This window comes from Conger conger, chromosome 12 (assembly GCF_963514075.1).
Source record: "Conger conger chromosome 12, fConCon1.1, whole genome shotgun sequence".
NCBI lineage: Eukaryota > Metazoa > Chordata > Actinopteri > Anguilliformes > Congridae > Conger > Conger conger.
In genome coordinates, this window is record NC_083771.1 from 15,726,165 (window position 1) to 15,749,021 (window position 22,857).

Here is a 22,857-nt window from a genome sequence, read left to right on the forward strand (position 1 = left end):
GCCAGGCCTGTAGCGTAGTGGTTAAGGTGAATGACTGGGACACGCAAGATCGGTGGTTCTAATCCCAGCGTAGCCACAATAAGATCCGCACAGCCGTTGGGCCCTTGAGCAAGGCCCTTAACCCTGCATTGCTCCAGGGGAGGATTGTCTCCTGCTTGGTCTAATCAACTGTACGTCGCTCTGGATAAGAGCGTCTGCTAAATACCAACAATGTAATGTAATGTAAAATTGTGGAGCACAGAGCCGAAGCAAATGAAAATAAAAATCAGGAAGCCCGCTCCGGTAAGCTCGGTACCTGTAGGCAGAGCTACGGCAGCCCCAGCGGGGACGTTGGCCCTCTTTCGGGGGGTGAGGGCTGGTTGGATGGCCAGCATGCCAGTGCTGGGCTGGGGGTGTGCAGCTTTGGGTCGCTGTCGGGGGGTGATGGACGTCACAGTAGCAGGAACGGGGTCAGTGAGCCTGTGGGGCAGAATACTCAGTTCAGAACCCATCCATCCATCCATCGTCACCCGCTTATCCGGAGTCGGGTCGCGGGGGCAGTAGGCAAAGCCGGGTATTCCAGGCGTCCCTCTCCCCAGCAACGCATTCTAGCTCCTCCTGGGGGATCCCGAGGCGTTCCCTGGCCAGGAGAGATATATAATCTCTCCAGCGGGCTCTGGGTCTCCCTCGGGGTCTCCGCCCAGTTGGACGAGCCCGGAAAACCTCCAAAGGGAGGCGCCCGGGAGGCATCCTGATGAGATGCCCGAACCACCTCAATTGGCTCCTTTCGATGCGAAGGAGCAGCGGCTCTACTCCGAGCTCCCTCCGGATGTCCGAGCTCCTCACCCTATCTCTAAGGCTGAGCCCGGCCACCCTACGGAGGAAGCTCATTTCGGCCGCTTGTATACGCGATCTCGTTCTTTCGGTCACTACCCAAAGCTCGTGACCATAGGTGAGGGTTGGGACGTAGATCGACCAGTAAATCGATCAGTTCAGAACAAAATATCCAAACCTGCACATACAACAATCACAGCTGAAAGATTAGGAAATTTACAAGTGATAAAAAGCTTTGGTCATGGCATAAGATGTAATTAAAAGTACAGTGTTAATGGGACAAAAATAGGTTTAAAACAATGTGTTGAATTCCTCAGGAGGAAGGGGGTGAAAATGAAATGTCATAGCACTGGACAGAATGCCCACCTGGATTTGCTCTGGGTCTGAGTCTTCCTGGCCGCTGCTTCACTGGCCCTTATTGGCTCTGGAAGTTTCTCTGGAATGGGGGAATTCTGGGTAATGACATGTGATAAGGGTTAGTGATGTACCGGAACCTGGGAAGGAGCAATTGGTTGGGCTTAAAGCACAAAAACAAGGCAGAAACAGCTCAACCGGGGAAAATCTCAGAACGGCTAAGCAGGTACTTTCACCTTATCTAACGCAAACATGCATGCAGTTTACCTTCTCGATTGCAAACAGACACTCCGAGAAGACACTGGACAGGTAGAGCCGGATGGACACGCACCTGTGTGTTCTGGATCGGGCAATCTCGCCGGGCCAACTTGAAGGCGAAGTGGGACACCTGGTAAATGTCAGGCCTCTTTTCAGGGTCTGGCTCAAGCATGTACCCTGAATACAGAAATGAGGAGAGAGAATGACAGAGCACAGCAGAGGAGAGAGGGAGGAGTGGTGCAGGGAAACAGAGTGGGAAGAACAGAGTGCATTAAGCAGGTGGAACGCCAGGCTGTCTACACAGGGGTCATGGCGGCTTCACGAGCAGGAAGAACATTTCGTAAAGACAGAGAAGACAAATGAGACAACCAGACGAATAGTAGGCACAAAGCCAGGGAAACAGATGGGCAGCGTTAAAGACGGAGGGTGAGACTAGAGAATGAAAGTGAGACAGGGGGAGAGAGACAGACTGGAGAATGACAGAGTGAGACAGGGTGAGAATGATGGAGAATGACAGAGTGAGACAGAGGGAGAGAGACAGGCTGGAGAATGACAGAGTGAGACAGAGGGAGAGAGACAGGCTGGAGAATGACAGAGTGAGACAGAGGGAGAGAGACAGACTGGAGAATGACAGAGTGAGACAGAGGGTGAGAATGATGGAGAATGACAGAGTGAGACAGAAGGAGAGAGACAGACTGGAGAATGACAGACTGAGACAGAGGGAGAGAGACAGACTGGAGAATGACAGAGTGAGACAGAGGGAGAGAGACAGACTGGAGAATGACAGTGAGAGTGAGAATGGTGAGAATGATGGAGAATGATGCCTTAATTCAGAAGGAAGACCTGCTTACGGATCACTTTTGTATAGTCCTGGGAAATACACTCACCGAGCACTTTATTGAGAACATTTTTACTTTATTACACCTACTTATTCATGCTATTATCTAATCAGCCAATTGTGTGGCATCAGTGCAAAGCATACCATCATGTAGATAATAGTTTGGAGCTCCAGTTAATGTTCACATCAACCATCAGAACGTGGAAAAGATAGGGAGGTTTGAGTATCTGAGAAACTGCTGATCTCTTGGCATTCTCACACACTAGTCAGTTTGCAAAGAATGGTGCAAAAAAAACCCCAAAAAATCCAGTGAGCAGCAGTTCTGCAGACAGAAATGCCTTGTTAATGAGAGACATCAGAGGGGAATGGCCAGACTGGTCAAAGCTGACAGGAAAGTGACAGTAACGCAAATAACCACACATTACAACAGTGGTATGCCGAAGAGCATCTCTGAACACACAACCGATCCTAACTCTAAGTGGATAGGCTACAGTAGTAAAAGTAGAAGAAATCAGTCCAATAAATACCTAATAAAGTGCTCAGTGAGTGTATATAGTTCTCAAAAATGTCAAAATAAACTTCAATGTTTGTCGTACCTTCAAAACCAGGTGGGATATTCGATTTCATAAATATGTCTGTATCTAATAATTAGCAAAACAAACTTATATTTCTACCAAACTGGAAGTACGTTGTATATACAATGTAGTATATTTTTTATTATACTGGAACATGATTTTTTGATGTAGAGAAACTGTATTAAGGATATGTGAGAATATGCCTTATATTGTCTGAGACTATGGCGAGGTGAGGGTTATAGACCATGAGTGTGGCAATGGGGAGGCCAGAGTTGTATTGCCCTGCTTTGCAAATAAGTATCTAAACTGCCATTCATGCGAGTGGAACGTCTTTTTAAGAATCTGGCATTGTCATTTTGAGGTTTTCCTTCATCACAGTTTCTATTACGACTGAAATACGAATGCAACAATAATTTGGGACATCAACGTCCCAACCAAAGGCAAAGTTCATCATCTTAATCACACCCCATACAGACAGTGACAGAGAAAGACAGAAATGCAAAGAGATTGGCGCAGACAGACATGTGGAAGGACAGATGGACATAGAAGCTGTAAAACTCACGGATGAGGCAGTGCATATCTTGGGAGTATCGGGAGTTGTCAGGTATGGTGAAGCTACCATCACATATGGCCACCTGGCTCTCTCCAAACGGGTGGGTAAAGTAACACAGCTTATAGAGCAAGCAACCCAGAGCCTACAGTAAAGACACACAGACACGCACATGAAAGAATCCCCTCAGATACATCAATGCGTCTTACTGTGCACTACTGGAGCGGTGTTAACCCTTTAATCATGTCATCCCTTCCTCTGTACTAACAGATGCGGACGTGCCTCTGGCTTGTATATCCTACAATGATACAATTGTGTATCTTGTGAAGACACTAGTGTATAGGCGAGTGACTACGATTGCAGATATCCCAAGTTGTATGTGTACGTTAGGATTTCAAAACTGCTAGGTGTGTAGTGGTAAGACTGAAAGAGGAGGCAGGTTAAGGTGAATGTAGTTTGTGTAGTGTCGAATGTTCAATGATAGCAATATACAGTGGTGCAGAATGGCACGCAGGAGGTCGTATTAATGAGTCTCTGAACACACACCATGGTGCACTGCAAAAATGTGAGAAGTGAAATGGACCGTGTTGATGTGCCTCCCCGAACCACATCCTTATATACCCAATGAAAAACAAATCAAATAAAGACACAATCAGAAAACAGCAGTAACATCAATAATCTTACTTGTGTTATCTCTGTATATCGAACAAACCCTGTTAACCATTGTAATACAGCCCCTAAATCACACTAAGTTATTCTCCTTGACATTAGCATTCCAACCCACCAGACATGATTATACTGTACATGAAAAAAGGTTTATGCAATGTTGTTTCAACTCAGTAGTTGTGGGGGCAATTCACGGAGGCAGGAATGATGGTGTTTAATGAGAACAGTCTCTTTATCAAACCTTGCTGCCCCTGTCTCAGCACGATAAACACAGTCTGGTTTATCGTGGAGTTTGATAAGGGGTAAATGTCTGTAACGTTCGCACACACTCACGCACACGCTCACGCACTCACGCACACACGCTCGCATGCACACACAAGCAAGCAAACACGCACAGCAAGAAACCCAGGACCGACAGCAAAGACACAGAGCTTATACACATACTGAGAGCATGCACACCTCATGGTAAATATCAGGACTTTATGAGGCTCATCACAGATGGAGCTCAGAACGGTCTCAACACGGTCCACTCACCCAGACATCAGCCTTGGTGGTGATGAGGTTCCTACTGTAGAGGTTGACCATCTCAGGAGCGCGGTATGACAGCGTGGTGTATCTGAAAAGAGAGACAGGGAGGCAAGCGATGCACCCAAAGTGCGTCAACCACAGCCATGCTGTCTCTAAACACAGAGGGCCAGATTTACTAAGGAAACCGTCGCAACGCAAAAACATTCGCTCCACTGCGTCTCGTTTGTGGTCGCAGATATCAATATACTAACGACCGATTTACCAAGACGATTACTAATTACACAGTCGAATAAATGAAACACCCATAACACGTCAGAACCATGGCATGCTTACACGTCGAGATTACAAGGCGCTGAGAAATGGGTATGGAGCTACCACAAGAAACACTTACATTTACAGATCAGGACATACAGGTAGCCAATGACGTGTTTTACAGGCTTGAGTTTTTATAGCCTATTAACTGCTAGCTGACTTCAATAGACGCCTTGCTTCCTTCCAAAGATAATTTCAGACTATATCTGAAAATACATTAGATGAGATAGGTGGAACAAAATTAATCTCCTTTCCGGAGTGTTAATGTGTGTAAGGAAGCATGCACATGTACTGTAAAAGTGTGTGTGTGTGTGTGTCTGTGTGTGTGTGTGTGTGTTTGTGTTTGTGTGTGTGTGTGTGTGTGTGTGTGTGTGTGTGTGTGTGTGTGTGTGTGTGTGTGTGTGTGGAGCGTGCACATGTACTGTAAAAGCGATGTGTGTGTGTGGGAGCGTGCACATGTACTGTAAATGCGATGTGTGTGTGTGGGAGCGTGCACATGTACTGTAAAAGCGATGTGCATTTTTTCTGTCATTTTAAGTTATGTTCACATTTCCTGCATTGTCTGAACTGAAACAAGTTTTTGCACTGAATGGCTGATTTAACTGGAATAAATTTAATTTCAATAAATTAAAGGGTGGTCTTGGACTTTAGCGCAGTATAGAAAATACAGTCATTTTCTGCTCAAGGTTTCCTCCTAATACCAGCCAGGGAATTCTTCCTTGCTACTGTCACCCAAGCCATGCTCCTGGAGGGGTTCAGGTCTGGATGTCTGTAAACATGTAAATGAATTGAACTGAATGTGCAAGACAGCAGCGGCGACTCACTTCTTGATCTCCTCCTCCACCACAGTCACGCCCTCGCTGTGCGGGTTCTGGATCTTTTTGGTGGCACTGCCAAAATCACAGAGCACATAGTGGCCCTTGTCATGGAGCAGAATGTTCTCCACCTATAGAGTTGGGGAGTGGGGGGGGGGGGGAGGGGCAGTTTGAGCAAGAGGAGAGGGTGAGTAAACTTTTGTGTGACACCCATACACATGCACGCTCCCACACACACGCGCGTGCATGCTCTCACACACATGCACACTTCCACAAGATGCACTCACGTGCATGCTCCCACACAAACTCACACACGTGCACAGTCCCACACACACATGCGCGCACTAACACACATGCACGCTCCCACACACACGCACGTGCCACATGGACACACACACGCGTTCACCCATCCACACACGCACACACACGTGCACGCTCCCACACAAACTCACACGTTCACGCTCCCACACACACATGCACGGTCCTACACATACCCACACACGCACGGCTCTTTAGACGTGGTGGGATGTACCTTGAGGTCCCGGTGGATGATGGGAGGTTTGCACTGGTGCAGTCTTGCCACAGCCTCACAGGTGTCACAGAAGATGCTGAGGACTTCAGGCTCGGAGAAGCCGCTCTGCAGGCGCTGGTTCATCAGGTTCACCACCTGCCCACCTGCAGGGTACAGCAACTCAGCCACAGGGACACCTGCAGTACCCCCACCAAATACTCCCTCACAACCCAGCCACATGAGCACCTGCAGAACCCCCACAAAGTACCCCCTCACAACCCAGCCACAGGGACACCTGCAGAACCCCCACAAAGTACCCCCTCACAACCCAGCCACAGGGACACCTGCAGTACCCCCACCAAATACTCCCTCACAACCCAGCCACAGGGACACCTGCAGTACCCCCACCAAATACTCCCTCACAACCCAGCCACATGAACACCTGCAGAACCCCCACAAAGTACCCCCTCACAACCCAGCCACAGGGACACCTGCAGTACCCCCACCAAATACTCCCTCACAACCCAGCCACATGAACACCTGCAGAACCCCCACAAAGTACCCCCTAACAACCCAGCCACAGGGACATCTGCAATACCCCCACACCACCTCACAACCCAGCCACATGGACACCTGCAGCACCCTCACAACCCAGCCACATGAACACCTGCAGAACCCCCACAAAGTACCCCCTCACAACCCAGCCACAGGGACACCTGCAGTACCCCCACCAAATACTCCCTCACAACCCAGCCACAGGGACACCTGCAGTACCCCCACCAAATACTCCCTCACAACCCAGCCACATGAACACCTGCAGAACCCCCACAAAGTACCCCCTCACAACCCAGCCACAGGGACACCTGCAGTACCCCCACAAAGTACCCCTTCACAACCCAGCCACATGAACACCTGCAGAACCCCCACACCACCTCACAACCCAGCCACATGGACACCTGCAGCACCCTCACAACCCAGCCACATGAACACCTGCAGCACCCCCACAAAGTACCCCCTCACAACCCAGCCACATGGATACCTGCAGTACCCTCACAACCCAGCCAGATGAACACCTGCAGCACCCCGACAAATTACCCCCTCACAACCCAGCCACATGGACACCTGCATGCAATACCTCCACACCACATCACAACCCAGTCACATGGGCACCTGCAGCACCCTCACAACCCAGCCACATGAACACCTGCATGCAATACCTCCACACCACCTCACAACCCAGCCACATGGATACCTGCAGCACCCCCACAAAGTACTCCCTCACAACCCAGCCACACGGATACCTGCAGCACCCCCACAAAGTACTCCCTCACAACCCAGCCACATGGACACCTGCAGTACCCTCACAACCCAGCCACATGGACACCTGCAATACCCCAACAAAGTACTCCCTCACAATTCCTGTATGAACACTCCTAAAAATGCCATCAAAACACCCTATAAATATCAATAAACAACCATAAATACCCCCGTAAATACGTAAGTATGAACACCCATAACACATACCCCATATTCACCCATATTTACCCTCACAACACTCCTTTAAAAACAGTGAAGACCCATGTAATCACCCTCAGAACCACATAAATATAAAAAAACATTACCACCCCAACACCACCAACATAAAACCCTGCAATAGCCTATAAAGAACAACCCCATATGCCCAGTTCAGACCAAGCTCATCATGTTGCGAATCTGGTCTGAACTGGCCTTTAAACACTCACACTCAATCATCACCCGAACCCAGATAACTATCCTTACAACAACAGAGTAATCACACTGACTAGCAAACACAAAGACAACAAGAAGAAGAAGAAAAATAAACCAACACACAGGACCATGATGGAACTGAAAATAACAAGACGCGTTCACACAGCCAGCGTCTTGCCGCATGGACAAACAGACATAAAGGCAGAGAGACGGACAGACTCACCGCGACAGAAGTCCATGAGGATAAGCACCTCCCACACGTCCCCCCCTCCCACCTGAGTAACGCTCGAGTCCAGGAATCCCACAATGTTCCTGTGGCCCGCCAGGTCCCTCTGTACAAACGCATCACAACACACAGTCAGTATGTCACTCAGACTATCACACACACACATAATATAATATAATATACACTATCACACACACATCATATAATATCACACACACATCGTATAATATCACACACACACACCACATAATATCACACACACATTGTATAATATCACATACACTATTACACACACACACACATCATATAGGCTAATCGCACACACTATCACACACACATCATATAATATCACACATGCTATCACACACACATCATATAATATCACACACACTATCACACACACCACATAATAATCACACACACTATCACACACACATCATATAATATCACACATGCTATCACACACACATCATATAATATCACACACACTATCACACACACCACATAACAATCACACACGCTATCACACACACAGACACATCATATAATATCACACACACACACACACACACACACACACACACACACACATCATATAATATCACACGCTATCACACACACAGATACATCGTATAATATCACACACGCCATCACACACACATCATATATCACACACACCGCACCGTATAATATCACACACACTATCACTCACACACACATCATATAATATCACACACACACACACACACCCTATAATATCACACACACATACACAAGCAAAAAAAAACAAGAGGAGGCATGATCAACGTCTACATAACAAACAGGGGACTTAACCAGCCTACAGGAGCACCAAAGAGGAGACATGATCAACGTCTACATAACGAACAGGGGACTTAACCAGCCTACAGGAGCACCAAAGAGGAGACATGATCAACGTCTACATAACAAACAGGGGACTTAACCAGCCTACAGGAGCACCAAAGAGGAGACATGATCAACGTCTACATAACAAACAGGGGACTTAACCAGCCTACAGGAGCACCAATTATGTGCTCGCCACAAAGGCTTGCTTTCTTTCATATATCTCACACACACGTCATAATATTTTACATACACACGCGCACACACACACACACACACACACACATCATATAATATTACAAACATACACATACACAAGCACATACAAACCACACCATATATTACACACACAAGCACATACATATACACACACACACACACACACACATATTATATTACACACACACACACAAACACATCAGATTATATTCCAAACGCAAGCACACACGCAATCAAAAGTCTGAGGACTTGAGGAATTTACGGCTAGTAGTCTACAGATAGATAGTTATGCTGTCACTGTATGGAACAGGACTGAATTTGATGAGGGAACACGCATTCTGGTTCAGGTTTTCTTCCTTCTAACATACAGGGCAGCACCATTGTGACGTCACAACCCACGGTCCAAAGCACAAACTCATGTGGGTTTCAATGCACCCCAGCCCACCCAGCTAATGATTAGTGATCAATATCATGGTGTCCAATCGCCAATTCAATTCAAATTAATATCTAAATTAAACAGGCAGCCGAAGCTAACAGCTTTCTAGCAGCTCTGACCGCTTATCGTTGGCCATTTGAATGGGTACTCCACGGCGAACGACTAGGGAGAGGTATAAGAGTTGTGCTGCCATTGAGTGCAATCTCTGCAGCACATCAAAGATACGTAACGATAAGATTCCCTCACAACCTGCTGCTAGAAAGCTGTTAGCTTCGGGTGCCTCATCCTCCACTGTCTCTCTCGCTCACGCAATTCTTCCTCTGTAGATTCCGGCTCAAAACTGTATGGTTGTATTTCTTCCTTAAAATCCAAAAGCTTGTCCACTGCAGCCATCAACTTCAGCCATCGCCATCGGAACGAATCCTGATTGCAGGCATTGGTGGCTGCAACGGAGCCGTGCCGTAACTGTGCAAAGTCAGAGCTGTCCGTCATATCGCTCAGGCTAACCAAGTGATATCTGTAGGCTACAGAAGATGATAGAATAGATAAACTGGATAAGAATTACTGCAGCGGTGCCAGAAATTCAGCTCCACTCCTGTCTTTATGGAAGGGAAACATTGCGGTGTTCAATACTTGTTGAGGGCTTCCTGCTTAGAGACCAATGATCAAAGTTTACGAGAAAATGTACAGGACAGTTATATTATAATTATATTTAATGGATTTGTTTTAAAAGATCAGCTGATGGACTGAGATGGCTATTTCAGAACTTAACTACGTTATTTTCCTTTAACCAAAAAAAAATAGTCCATTAGATTCTACAGATGGAACTGCGTCCACAGGAATGTAAAATCTGTAGCCTTTTTAAGATTATCCTATTTAGCATTATAATTCATGTTAAGCAGATAATTCACCCATTAAACTGTAATATAAAAGCTTTTATTATTCTGCCTCTGAGTGGCCACCTGGAAGTATCTTCGCGACCTCCGTTTACAAACACTGTCAGAGCTACTTCCTGCCCCAGAAACGTTGGTCGCGTCCCATTATCTTTCACTCCACCCTCCTTTACACCATTCCCCCACTACCACTCCTCCACTCCAGCGGAAGTATGTGGAGCAAAGGAGTGGAGTTAATGAGTGGAGCAAAAGAGGGAACGAGGGGGAGTGAAGAAAATCAGGACAAGCTTTTCGGCTTCGCCGCCATCAAAGGCAAGGTCCTGTTTTGAAGATTAAAGTTCTCGCTGCAGTGACGTTCACATGTGGGCCATTATGTATTTCATAGTCTTAAACTACTTATGGTTCTCTTTTCTTTTTAAATTTTCAGATAAAAATTATATTAATCATTAATAGTTCAAGTTATTATTAACTCACAGAGATCCCGATTGATCTGGTCACAGTAACTGACCATGATCCAGATCTCTCTGGTCACAGTAACTCACCATGATCCAGATCACTCTGGTCACAGTAACTGACCATGATCCAGATCACTCTGGTCACAGTAACTCACCATAATCCAGATTGCTCTGGTCACAGTAACTCACCATGATCCAGATTGCTCTGGTCACAGTAACTCACCATGATCCAGATTGCTCTGGTCACAGTAACTCACCATGATCCAGATTGCTCTGGTCACAGTAACTCACCATGATCTGGATCTCGCACTTGCAGACCTGCAGGTCGTCATCGTTGTTGACGTACATCCTCTTCAGAGCACAGCGAACACCCTGAGATGTTCTCACAACAAACACAATGGCGAAGCCACCTAAGAGAAAGGGGGAGGGGGTGGCAGAGGAAGGAGGAGAGAGGGGAATTTTTTCATTAGTTATTGATTGAACTCTTTCATAATCCTGAGATCTGGCCAATACAGCATTCCATATAATGTATACAGTGCAGTCTGTAAGTATTTGGACAGGGCAATTTGACTCCATGCTCCAGCACATTGGATTTTAAATGAAACAATGAATATAAAAGATCAGACTGTCACCTTTAATTTGAGGGTATGTACATCAATATCAGGTGATCCATGTTGGAATTACATAGGTCATTGAGAAATAAGAGATTCCAGTTTATAAAACAATTAAATACGTTACAATTGCAAATAAGAGCAGTTCTTACCTAACCTTAAAATTATATTTAGTTATTTCAAAAAAAAAAAAAAAAAATATATATATATATATATATATATATTTTCAGCAAATGTCATTTCTAGATTTTAATTTTGAATTAAATGATGACACCAGTCACAGATCTCATACGGGATAACAGATTAATTGTAAAAATATGTATTTGTTTGCTTTATCCAGCAGGTCAGTCTTTACAAGTAATGGTGCACTGATTAGTCTAAATTAACTGCACTTCTTACTTACCTGGTCCATATTAATGCTTTGCTCTCTTTTTTGCAAGAAACTAGCTGATGGGTCAGAAATCTTGCAGGCCGTATAATATGTTAATTGTATATTGTGTCCATTAATTACCAAAAAACAATAGAATCATAAATACAGTCCCATCATAAAAATATGTATTGGAATAGCAAGGCCAATTCTTTCGTTTTTGCAATAAACTGAATACATTTGGGGTTGGGATAAATTGATGAACACGAGACAAGAACTTAGAACATAGCACCTTTGGCATCAGACCACCCAATTTGTAGTCCAGTGAGGACCACTAGGAGACAAGGTTCTGTCCTGTGTCCCCCAGGGCATTAATAGAGGACAGACTGGCAGGAGAATGCAGTTGATTATGTATGAGTTGCGGTTATGTACTGCCCTCTCTAACTGGCCGTTACCCTCCTGAAGCACAGTTTATTTCCCATTCTAACTTAATGACGGCATCCGCGAGGAAAGCTGCACAGCCTGTCTGGATTCACATAATGCATGCGCTGTAGTGAATCTGAGCTTGCAGAACAGACAGGCCTCTCAGTGTCTCCATCTTGCTGTGAAATGGCAGTCAGGAGAGTATGGAGGGAGTAATTCACCGCCTCCACTCCACTCGTTTTTTGCAATGGGATGGTTTCTTGGCTGCCGGCCACTGTCGGGCGGCAGAAAGGGCCACCTGTTTCGGTGCTCACAGTGGCTTAGAATAGCCTGCCCCGGAAAGGGAGGGACACTGCCCCTCATGCTGTCGCATCCTGTGTGGAACAGGAAATGCAGAGAGTGGGCACTTCACTGGGTGTCTGTGAGAGGCTTTTGTGTGTCTGCGCGCCTGCGTGCGTGTTTGCCTCTGTGCGTGTGTGTGTGTATGTGCGCGTGTTTGCGTGCTTGCTTGTTTGCCTCTGTGTGTGTGTGTGTATGCACGTGTGCGTGTGTCTGCGTGTACATGTGCCTGTGTGTGTGTGTGTGTGTGTGTGTGTGTATCTGTGTGTGTGTGGGTGTATGCGCGTGTTCGTGTGTGTGTGTATGCGCGTGTACGTGTGTGTATGCGCGTGTGTGTGTATGCACGTGTGCGTGTGTCTGCGTGCACATGTGCCTGTGTGTGTGTATGTGCGTGTGCCTGTGTGGGTGTGTATGTGTGTGTGCATGTGCGTGTGTGTGTATGTGCGTGTGTCTGTGTGTGTGTGCGCATGTGTGCGTGTATGCGCGTGTGCGTGTGTGGGTGTGTATGTGTGTGTGCATGTGCGTGTGTGTGTATGTGCGTGCGCATGTGTGTGTGCATGTGCGTGTGTGTGTATGTGCGTGTGTGTGCATGTGTGTGTGCATGTGCGTGTGTGTGTATGTGCGTGCGCATGTGTATGTGTGTGTGCCTGTGTGTGTGTATGCGCGTGTGCGTGTGTGGGTGTGTATGTGTGTGTGCATGTGCGTGTGTGTGTATGTGCGTGCGCATGTGTGTGTGCATGTGCGTGTGTGTGTATGTGCGTGTGTGTGCATGTGCGTGTGTGTGTATGTGCGTGCGCATGTGTATGTGCGTGTGCCTGTGTGTGTGTGCATGTGTGTGTGTGTATGCGCGTGTATGCGCGTGTGCGTGTGTGGGTGTGTATGTGCGTGTGCATGTGCGTGTGTGTGTATGTGCGTGCGCGTGTGTGGGTGTATGTGTGCGTGCATGTGCGTGTGTGTGCATGTGCGTGTGTGTGTATGTGCGTGCGTGTGTGTGAATGTGCGTGCGCATGTGTGTGTGCGTCTGTGCGTGTATGTGTGTGTGCATGTGTGTGTGTGTGTATGTGCGTGTATGTGCGTGTGTGTGTATGTGCGTGCGCCTGTGTGGGTGTGTATGAGTGTGTGCATGTGTGTGTATGTGCGTGCGCCTGTGTGGGTGTGTATGTGGGTGTGTATGTGCGTGCGCATGTGTGTGTGTGTATGTGCGTGCGCATGTGCGTGTGTGTGTATGTGCGTGCGCATGTGCGTGTGTGTGCGCGTGTGCACATTTGTGAGCGTGCACATACCATCTGTCAGGAGGAGGGTGAATGTGTTGTCCTGAGAGTCGAGGGCTTATCTGCTCAATACGCCGCCATCGTTGATGCTGCAGCTTAATTTAGAAAAAGCAAATCCCTGAGAGAAGGCTCCTGGCCTGCATGACAGACCAACGTGCAGCCATGCACTGCTGTGGGTGCTGCTTCATGCAGTGATTATAGCGCGGAGATGCTAGTTCTATAGACCATTTTTTCCTCCCTGGTGTCCACTCCATTTTATAATAATAAAAATAAAATAATAATAATGTGACCATACAATTGTTTAGCAGAAAATATGACATTAATACTGTTTTCCAAATTAAAAAAAGGAACATCTGCCTACCTAGGTAAGTAGTTTAGGCTACGTTAGGCAACCTTTTACCTTTATTAGCAAAGGGTGCTATCCAGAATGACGCAACTAAGTAGAAATATGTCACTGCCGTCTAATGTACAAAGGCAAATAAAATTGAAACAGTTGAGCCTGCCAATTAACATGATGCTCCTGTCTGTTATAACAGCTAAAACCAAACATGATCACAAGTTGTGGGAATTAAACATTTTATATTGTATTGGCTATATCCTAATATAAGCAACGTAGCCTAAACCAATGTAGCATCAGGTGTATCAATTCACATCTACACTATTGGAAGACTTTCGAAAGGAGCAATGCACTGTTTTTAGGGACCAAACAGATTTCCTTGCACATGAGGATGAGTCCATGCCATTACCCAGAGCCAACCTGTCAAAGCTTGCCAAGCAAGATACAATGCCCTCCATAATGTTTGGGACAAAGACACATCATTTATTAATTTGCCTCTGTACTCCACAATTTTAGATTTGTCGTAAAAAATCACATGTGGTTAAAGTGCACATTAGCAGATTTCAATAAAGGGCATTTATATACATTTTGGTTTCACACTGTGGAAATTATAAAAAGTGTTCATTCATAGTCCCCCCATTTCAGGTCAGCATAATGTTGAGGACACAGGATTGTTACGTAAATGAAAGTAGTCATGTTAAGTATGTTGTTGTATATCCTTTGCCTGCAATGACTGCTTGAAGTCTATGATTCATGGACTCTCCAGTTGCTGGGTGCCTGGTGACGCTCTGCCAGGCCTGTATTGCAGCCGTCTTCAGCTCATGCTTGTTTTGGGGGCTAGTGCCCTGAAGTTCTCTTCAAAAAGGCATGCTCAATTGGGTTCAGATCGGGTGAATGACTTGGCAACCCTTTTTTTTAGCTTTGAAAAACGAAGAATGGAGTGCCTCGGTGGCCCACGGCTAAAGCATCGATGCAGTTGCACGCCAAGGATCGGGGTTTGAGCCCTCGTCCCGCCAAAGCCAAGTAAGGCCACACGGGAGCGGCCTAATTGGGCCGTCACTCCGAGGGCTGGGGGGTTCTCGGCAGAGAAGGATCGGCACATACAATGCCCCAGTCCAGAGGATGAAGCGATGCTTGAGGAAGGCGTATCGACCAACTTCCAGCTGCCACAGGATGGGCAGTAGCGTGTTTCCTCAACATGGGTGAAATAAACAGGGTACAACTGCCAACCAAATTGGGAAAAAATTCAGTCTTGAAAAAATTCAGTCTTGCTAGTAGAATGAACCGCCAGCCAATGAGCTTTGAGGCATTTGCTTGAACTTGAGCTGATAGGATGTGTCCATACTCTTCAGAATTAATTTTGCTACTACCATCAGCATCATCATCATCAATGAAGAGAACTGTACAAGCATAGCTGTGCATATGTGCAATTTAACCACATGTTAATTGTGTGATTTCAAATCTAAAATTGTGGCAAATCAGAGGCAAGCCAAGACCAATAATGGACCGATGGAGGGCACTGTATTTTATTTTGCTGGATACTACTGATGAGACCAAACAATAGTTGCGATCCTGCCAGCACTTCAATGTCATATTCAGAGAATTAGTTTCATACTTGCTGCTATTTTCTTTTCATTCTTTTATTTTCATTTTACTACAATTACAATTGCGGCATTTGGCCTAGTTTGAAAGCCATTTGAAAGTGATTTAAATAGTGAAATAAGATGCACTAAGCCACCATATAAGGATAATTGAGGGCATTCACTAGGTGGAGTCGTTTGTCTGTACACTTTTATAGATATTTGTGATTCATAAATAAAAGGTGTATGATTGTTTTACACTGCATGCCCATTTTATGAGTCATATGTCAGCATGATTTAGTAACTGGTCGTATGATGAAATGAATGATGAAATCCACACCACGAGGGCTCTCCCTATTGAAAACAGTTCCCTGTTCCCTGGCTGCTTGGAGTAGGACAAACTGAACTGAGGCAAGTCTTTTAGCCCTCTTGTGGTGGATACATAATACTACAGTGGTTGCACAAGCAAACAAACTGATGGAGACAGACTGTTTGTCTGTCCAATTATTTACAATGATAGGTAAAAAATTAGGAATTAATACATGTTTTAACAAGCACGGTTTTCCCATTTTAATAAAAAAATTCTGTTGCAAGCTAATGTTTGCTCTCATCAGGTCTACATTACATTATTGACATTTGGCAGATGCTATAATCCAGAGCAACATACAGTTAATTAGACTAAGCAGGAGACAATCCTCCCCTGGAGCAATGCAGGGTTAAGGGCCTTGCTCAAGGGCCCAACGGCTGTGCAGATCTTACTGTGGCTACAGCGGGATTAGAACCACCTACTTTGCGTGTCCCAGTCCCGTTAACCACTAGACTACAGGCCGCCCCTTAGAACCGGTTAAGTTCTAGATTCCCCTATCCTGCAAAGAGTGAGTAGCCAGGTTCATGGCCCACAAGAATTATGACTCAGGAGCTAGGGAGGAGTTTCTTGCAAAAAAGAGAGCAAGGAATTAATATAGTAAGAAGTGTGGTTACCATCATACGATGGTGGTCTGTTTTTGTTGGACTAATAAGTAGGCTGTTATTTGGTTGTATTAGCTATCCATTGGATCAGCCACTGTAAGTAAAAAGTGATTTCAAAGAAAATCTTTTATCATACTATAGTGATCATGTCATACTATAGAGGTCTATTATTGAGTAGTCAGTAGGTCATTGTTTATGAAGACTGTCAGGCAGGCCGGACAACACAGATTGTTTTGTAGTAGAATTTAAATTGATTGAGTTGAGAACACAACAACAGTGTGGTATAATGAGCTAGAAAGCATTTTCAGATGTTTTCCAGCATGGATCACTTCTTTCAAGTGTTGTGTGAGAGATTTGAACGCATTGACCCATAATCTACAACAAGCAATGTTACATTTTAAGTAATTTATTTCCTGAGCATACTTGCTGAGATCTCACCTTTATGACAGCAAAAAATATTTTGAAATCCATCTCAGTTATCCTGTATGACATTGCTGATTCTTAATTAAAATATAGAAATTACATTTGCTGAAAATATATATTTTTAAAATAACTAAATATCATTCTAATCAACGTAAAAATAGCTTTTATTTGCATTTTTAACCCATTATTATTTTTTTCTGGAATCCCTTGTTTGTCATTGACCCATCTCTTGAGAGTTCCGGCTGTAGTAACTGTTGTTCTTGTGTGAGAAACCCTGAACATGGATACGTACTATTTATAAAGCCAACTACTTACCACACATATTATTTCAGTCATCTGACAGCAAAATTACTGGTTGGTTGATGACCTAGGGCCCAGGCAGTTCTCATGATAGATAGAACCGGTTAAATATGACAGCGTGGTGACTTGGAGTCAAGTCGGCCATAACAAAACGCCATAATCGTTTGCCCCCTAATAGTCAGGCTAGCTGCTCGTCTATAGCTTGACAGCTATCAAACGCAAACGATTAGATGCACTGCATCGACCAATCTTAAACTCCACTATGCATTCAAATTAAAACACCTTACAAGCTCTCACCTTCAGCCAGCGTTTCCTCCACAGTAACCTGATGCCGACCAATTGCGAACACTTTCCCAATGAAACTGCTGCCAGCTGCGCAGGACCCGCCGCCTCCACCACCTCCAGAACCCGCCCCAGAGCTCACCAGCTCCCGGCGGGAATCGAAAAACTTCTTCATTGTTTCCATGTGTCCATAAAAACTATGAGGAGGGGGTAACTTTCAAAATGTCAATAAAATGATAAAACAATCATTCCATGGAAGCTGGCTTTGGACCACCGCCGCGGGATTCGCACGTCATTCAAAGCGGCCCGATGTGGGACAGTGAACATTAGCTTGCAGGCTAAGAATGAGCAAGATTATACGCCGTCACACAAAATAAATTACAATTTAATGGTAGCAGGCGTTTAATACTCTAAAAATGCAATCGCGTTCCGCAGGTAGCTGCCCAGCTATGTAGACTAGGTACATTATGTGTCATCACTTAGATTCGCTGAGCCCATCTAGCTTGCTAAGCAACGCTTTCAACGCTTCCAAAATACAAGAGACTAAAAACCAGCAAGCCAAGGCGGATAGCTAGCTACTTAGCATGCGCGTTAAAAGCATTCGATGCGAAATAAATAATTTAACTAGCTTTGCTTAACACAGCTAGTTATACTAGCAACGACAGCTGCAGCCACAAACTGGTAGCGTTAGCTTTGTCAACAACAGATTTTCCTTTCAGCTGCATTCACGTCCAAAACATCCACTCATTTGCTTTCTATCCTGTGCCCGTTAGTTATAACTGCAGAAACTGACAGCTGAGTTTGTTCTTAGCTAGCTAGAAGCTAACATTAGCTAGTTCGCCAAATATTACTGTGCAAGTTGGATGTCATATGCTGATTAAACGTGAGCAAGCCAGATGGTTTATTTTTTACCTATCATAAATTAATCAGATAGTAGCTTCCTAGCTAGCTAGCAAACTCATGCTTTGCTTTAAAATCCTAATTTCCAGGAAGGACAGATTATTTAATAATTTGAAACGTCTCCATCAAGCTTCCGAAAGATAGACCGCTATCGAATAAATTCTATTCGTTGTGCAACGTGACACGTCTCGATGTATCCCCATGTCTTGTCACCTTTATTTTCTTTGCCAGCACGCTATTTTCTGTAAACCTTAGCGTCCTACCTACCCGAACTAGTGGCTAACGTATGCTATCTACACAAGGCTGACTAAGGTCAAGGGAATGAATGGTTGAAAAAAAAAAAAACAGATGTGTCTGCCTCTGGTCATCCCAGGAAATGCGAAACAGGAAATTTGGAACGTTTTTTTATATTTTCCTCTTTTTTTCTCTCAAATAAAATAACAACTGAAATCATATGATCACAATGAAGAACATAAACAACCGAGATGATTAGCAAGAGAAAAAAAGATATAGAAATAACCTGAGGAAGGCCATAAAAATCCTTCAAACCAACACCGATGTGTTGCACAGGTTACAGCTGATTTGCAGTTTGAAAATCGTATTGTAGTGATGTAACTTTCAAAATCATTAAGAAAGATGATAAATATGGGTTTCTTCTTCAAAAATATAATTTTATGGATCAAGTATATCCCAAAAACCTGGCATATCACTTTACCTTTACCTGTGTTTGCGTCTGGCAATGAAAACATAAGGGGTTTCCTGGGGAACAGAGCTTCCTACACATGCAGTATACGCCATGCTGGGGAGAAGAAACGGAATAAGGAGTTTAATCTCTGCACATCGTGACATTTTCTAGCCGTTGGGCCCTTGAGCAAGGCCCTTACATTTACATTTTACATTTTTGTCATTTGGCAGACGCTTTTAATCCAAAGCAACTTACAAGTGCATAGGTTCTACCATAAGTCAAAGAAAGCATCACATCTAGAACTAAAACACACATGGAATGCTGTTCTAAACATAGTCGTCATCATAAGTGCAACTTTTTTTTTGGGGGGGGGTTAGACAAGGATAGGGATATCAGAAAGGAGGGGCGGGGGAAATCAGGAGGGAGGACTAAGGTAGAGTTTGAAGAGGTGGGTTTTGAGTCTGTGTCGAAATAGGGGGAGGGATTCTGCTGTCCTGACAGTGGTAGGCAAGTCATTCCACCACTGAGGAACCAGAACGGAAAACAGGCGTGAACGTGCAGCTCGACCGCCAGGTGCACCCAGAGCTGGCAGACCGGAGTGGTCTAGCTGGGGAGTAGGGAGTGATCAAGGATTGTATGTAAGGTGGGGCAGTCCCCTTAGCAGCCTGAAATGCCAACACTAGGGCCTTGAAACGGATGCGTGCGGCAATAGGAAGCCAGTGGAGGCCAATGAGAAGAGGGGTGACATGAGCCGACCTGGGCTGACTGGTGATCAGGTGGGCTGCAGCATTCTGGACCAGCTGGAGGGGCTTGATGGCACATGCTGGGAGACCGGCTAGGAGGGAGTTGCAGTAATCCAGGCGGGAAATGACGAGCGCCTGGACTAGGAGCTGGGTGGCTTTCTCTGTCAGGAGATGACGGATACGGCGTATATTGTAGAGGAAGAACCTGCAGGTTCTGGCAGTGGAGGATACTTGTGTAGGATACTTGTGGATAAAGCGGGATTGTCTCCTGCTTAGTCTAATTAACTGTAAGTCGCTTTGAATAAAAGCGTCTCCCAAATGACATGTAATGTCATGTAACAGGTGCTTGTGAGCAGTGTCACATACCTATGAAACAAGTGAGTACCTGAGTGAATGCACTGAAATAGCATGCCCATGCCGTGGGAAAAAAACAGGTTCCATTTACTTTATGAATACAAATGACAACACTAACAATTCAATACCACAAGATGGTGCCCTTGTACTTAATCAAGGAGATGACTGAACCCTTTTCCCTTATTCTTATCATTTTTAATTTCCCTGTTTTATGTATTTCTTAGTTCTATGCTCCGCTTCATGTTTTCCTCGTCGCGTCCCACGTCAATGTCTTTTTCCTTGTTTCCCCATTTATGTGTGTTCTGTGTGTTCATGCTCCGTTCCATGTTTTCTTTCTCCGTGTTGTCTCCGCCCTCCACACCATATATACACTGCGTTCCAAATTATTATGCAAATGATATTTTTCTCTGATTTTCCTAAATAGTCGATGCAAATGACAGTCAGCATAATTTTCAAGTCATCAACTGTTAGGGTATAATTCGAATGTTATTGAACAAACCTCCCAATGATAACAGTATTTAAAAAAAAAAAAAAATTTTTAATGCACTGTTCCAAATTATTATTAGGAGTTTCAAAACATTTTATAGGTTGTAAAGAACTGAAAATGGTCATTTGTTGAATTTGCAGCATTCGGAGGTCATATTTACTGAAATCAAAAGCTATTTCAATCAAAAACATCTTAACAGGTCGAGTTAAATTTTAACATAGGACCTCTTATTTGATAGTAGCTTCACAATTCTTGCATCCATTGAACTTGTGAGTTTTTGGAGAGTTTCTGCTTGAATTTCTTTGCAGGATGTCAGAATAGCCTCCCAGAGCTGCAGTTTGGATGTGAACTGCCTCCCACCCTCATAGATCTTTTGCTTGAAGATGCTCCAAAGGTTCTCAATAGGGTTGAGGTCAGGGGAGGATGGGGGCCACACCATGAGTTTCTCTCATTTTATGCCCATAGCAGCCAATGATGCAGAGGTATTCCTTGCAGCATGAGATGGTGCATTGTCATGCATGAAGATGATTTTGTTACAGAAAGCACGGTTCTTCTTTTTGTACCATGGAAAAAAGTGGTCAGTCAGAAAGTCCACATACTTTTCAGAGGTCATTTTCACACCTTCAGGGACCCTAAAGGGGCCGACCAGCTCTCTCCCCATGATTCCGGCCCAAAACATGACTCCGCCACCTCCTTCCTGACGTCACAGCCTTGTTGGGACATGGTGGCCATCCACCAACCATCCACTACTCCATCCATCTGGACCATCCAGGGTTGCACGGCACTCATCAGTGAACAAGACTTGAAAATTAGTCTTCATGTATTTCTGGGCCCACTGCAGCCGTTTCTGCTTGTGAGCATTGGTTAGGGGTGGCCGAATATAAGGTTTATGCATAACTGCAAGCGTCTGGAGGATCCTACACCTTGATGTTCACGGGACTCCAGAGGCACCAACTTCAAATACCTGTTTGCTGCTTTGTAATGGCATTTTAGCAGCTGCTCTCTTAATCCGATGTTTTTGTCTGGCAGAAACCTTCCTCATTGTGCCTTTATCTGCACAAACCCGTGTGTGCTCTGAATCAGCCACAAATCTCTTAACAGTACGATGATCACGCTTAAGTTTTCGTGAAATATCTAAGGTTTTCATATCTTGTCCAAGGCATTGAACTATTTCACGCTTTTCGGCAGCAGAGAGATCCTTTTTCTTTCCCATATTACTTGAAAATGGTGGTCTGCTTAATAATGTGGAACATCCTTCTTAAGTAGTTTTTCCTTTAATTGGGCTCACCTGGCAAACTAATTATCACTAATTGAAAAACAAAAAATTGAATCTTTATGACACTTAAATACAATTTGTATAATAATTTGGAACGCGGTGTATATATCCTCTTGTATTCATGTCACCTGTTTCTCATTGTCTTGTCATTAGTGTGGCATATAAGCCTGCCTGCTATTTCATTGTTCTGTGCTAGTTTGTTTTTGCTTCTTGCTTTGTGCTTGTTTGATTCTTTGCTTGTTCTGTTTACCTGCCTGTTCTGTGCCCTGCATGTTCTGGTTTCCCGTCCTACCACCTGCCTGCTTCTCTGCCCTACCCCTTCTCTGTCCAACCCTCGCTCACCCTGGACCTCCCTCTCTGCACCGGACCTATCCTCCCTCACCCTTCTTCACCCTATTCCAGCCTGTGTGTCTTGATTCCCCCGCTTGATTTCACCTCCGTCTGTCCTTTGACCACCTGCCTAATCCCCTGT

General features: G+C 44.9%; 1 protein-coding gene across 4 annotated transcripts in view; it reads right to left on the reverse strand.

Moving 5' to 3' along the window:
• Positions 1–18,846, reverse strand: part of LOC133142299 (AP2-associated protein kinase 1-like) — a 37,863-nt gene extending 19,017 nt beyond the window's left edge. For all 4 annotated transcript variants that reach the window (XR_009710170.1, XM_061263441.1, XM_061263439.1 and 1 more), the window contains exons 1-10: positions 17,956–18,846; positions 11,330–11,448; positions 8,172–8,280; positions 6,242–6,384; positions 5,719–5,840; positions 4,589–4,670; positions 3,401–3,533; positions 1,499–1,602; positions 1,180–1,265; positions 296–459 (exon numbers count right to left, since the gene is read on the reverse strand). Coding sequence is in view for 3 of the 4 variants with exons in the window: in XM_061263441.1 (XP_061119425.1) it covers positions 296–459; positions 1,180–1,265; positions 1,499–1,602; positions 3,401–3,533; positions 4,589–4,670; positions 5,719–5,840; positions 6,242–6,384; positions 8,172–8,280; positions 11,330–11,448; positions 17,956–18,124 (1,231 nt within the window). In the remaining variant the exon portion in view is untranslated. The remainder of the gene's footprint in view (positions 1–295; positions 460–1,179; positions 1,266–1,498; positions 1,603–3,400; positions 3,534–4,588; positions 4,671–5,718; positions 5,841–6,241; positions 6,385–8,171; positions 8,281–11,329; positions 11,449–17,955) is intronic.
• Between the last annotated feature and the right edge of the window lie 4,011 nt (positions 18,847–22,857).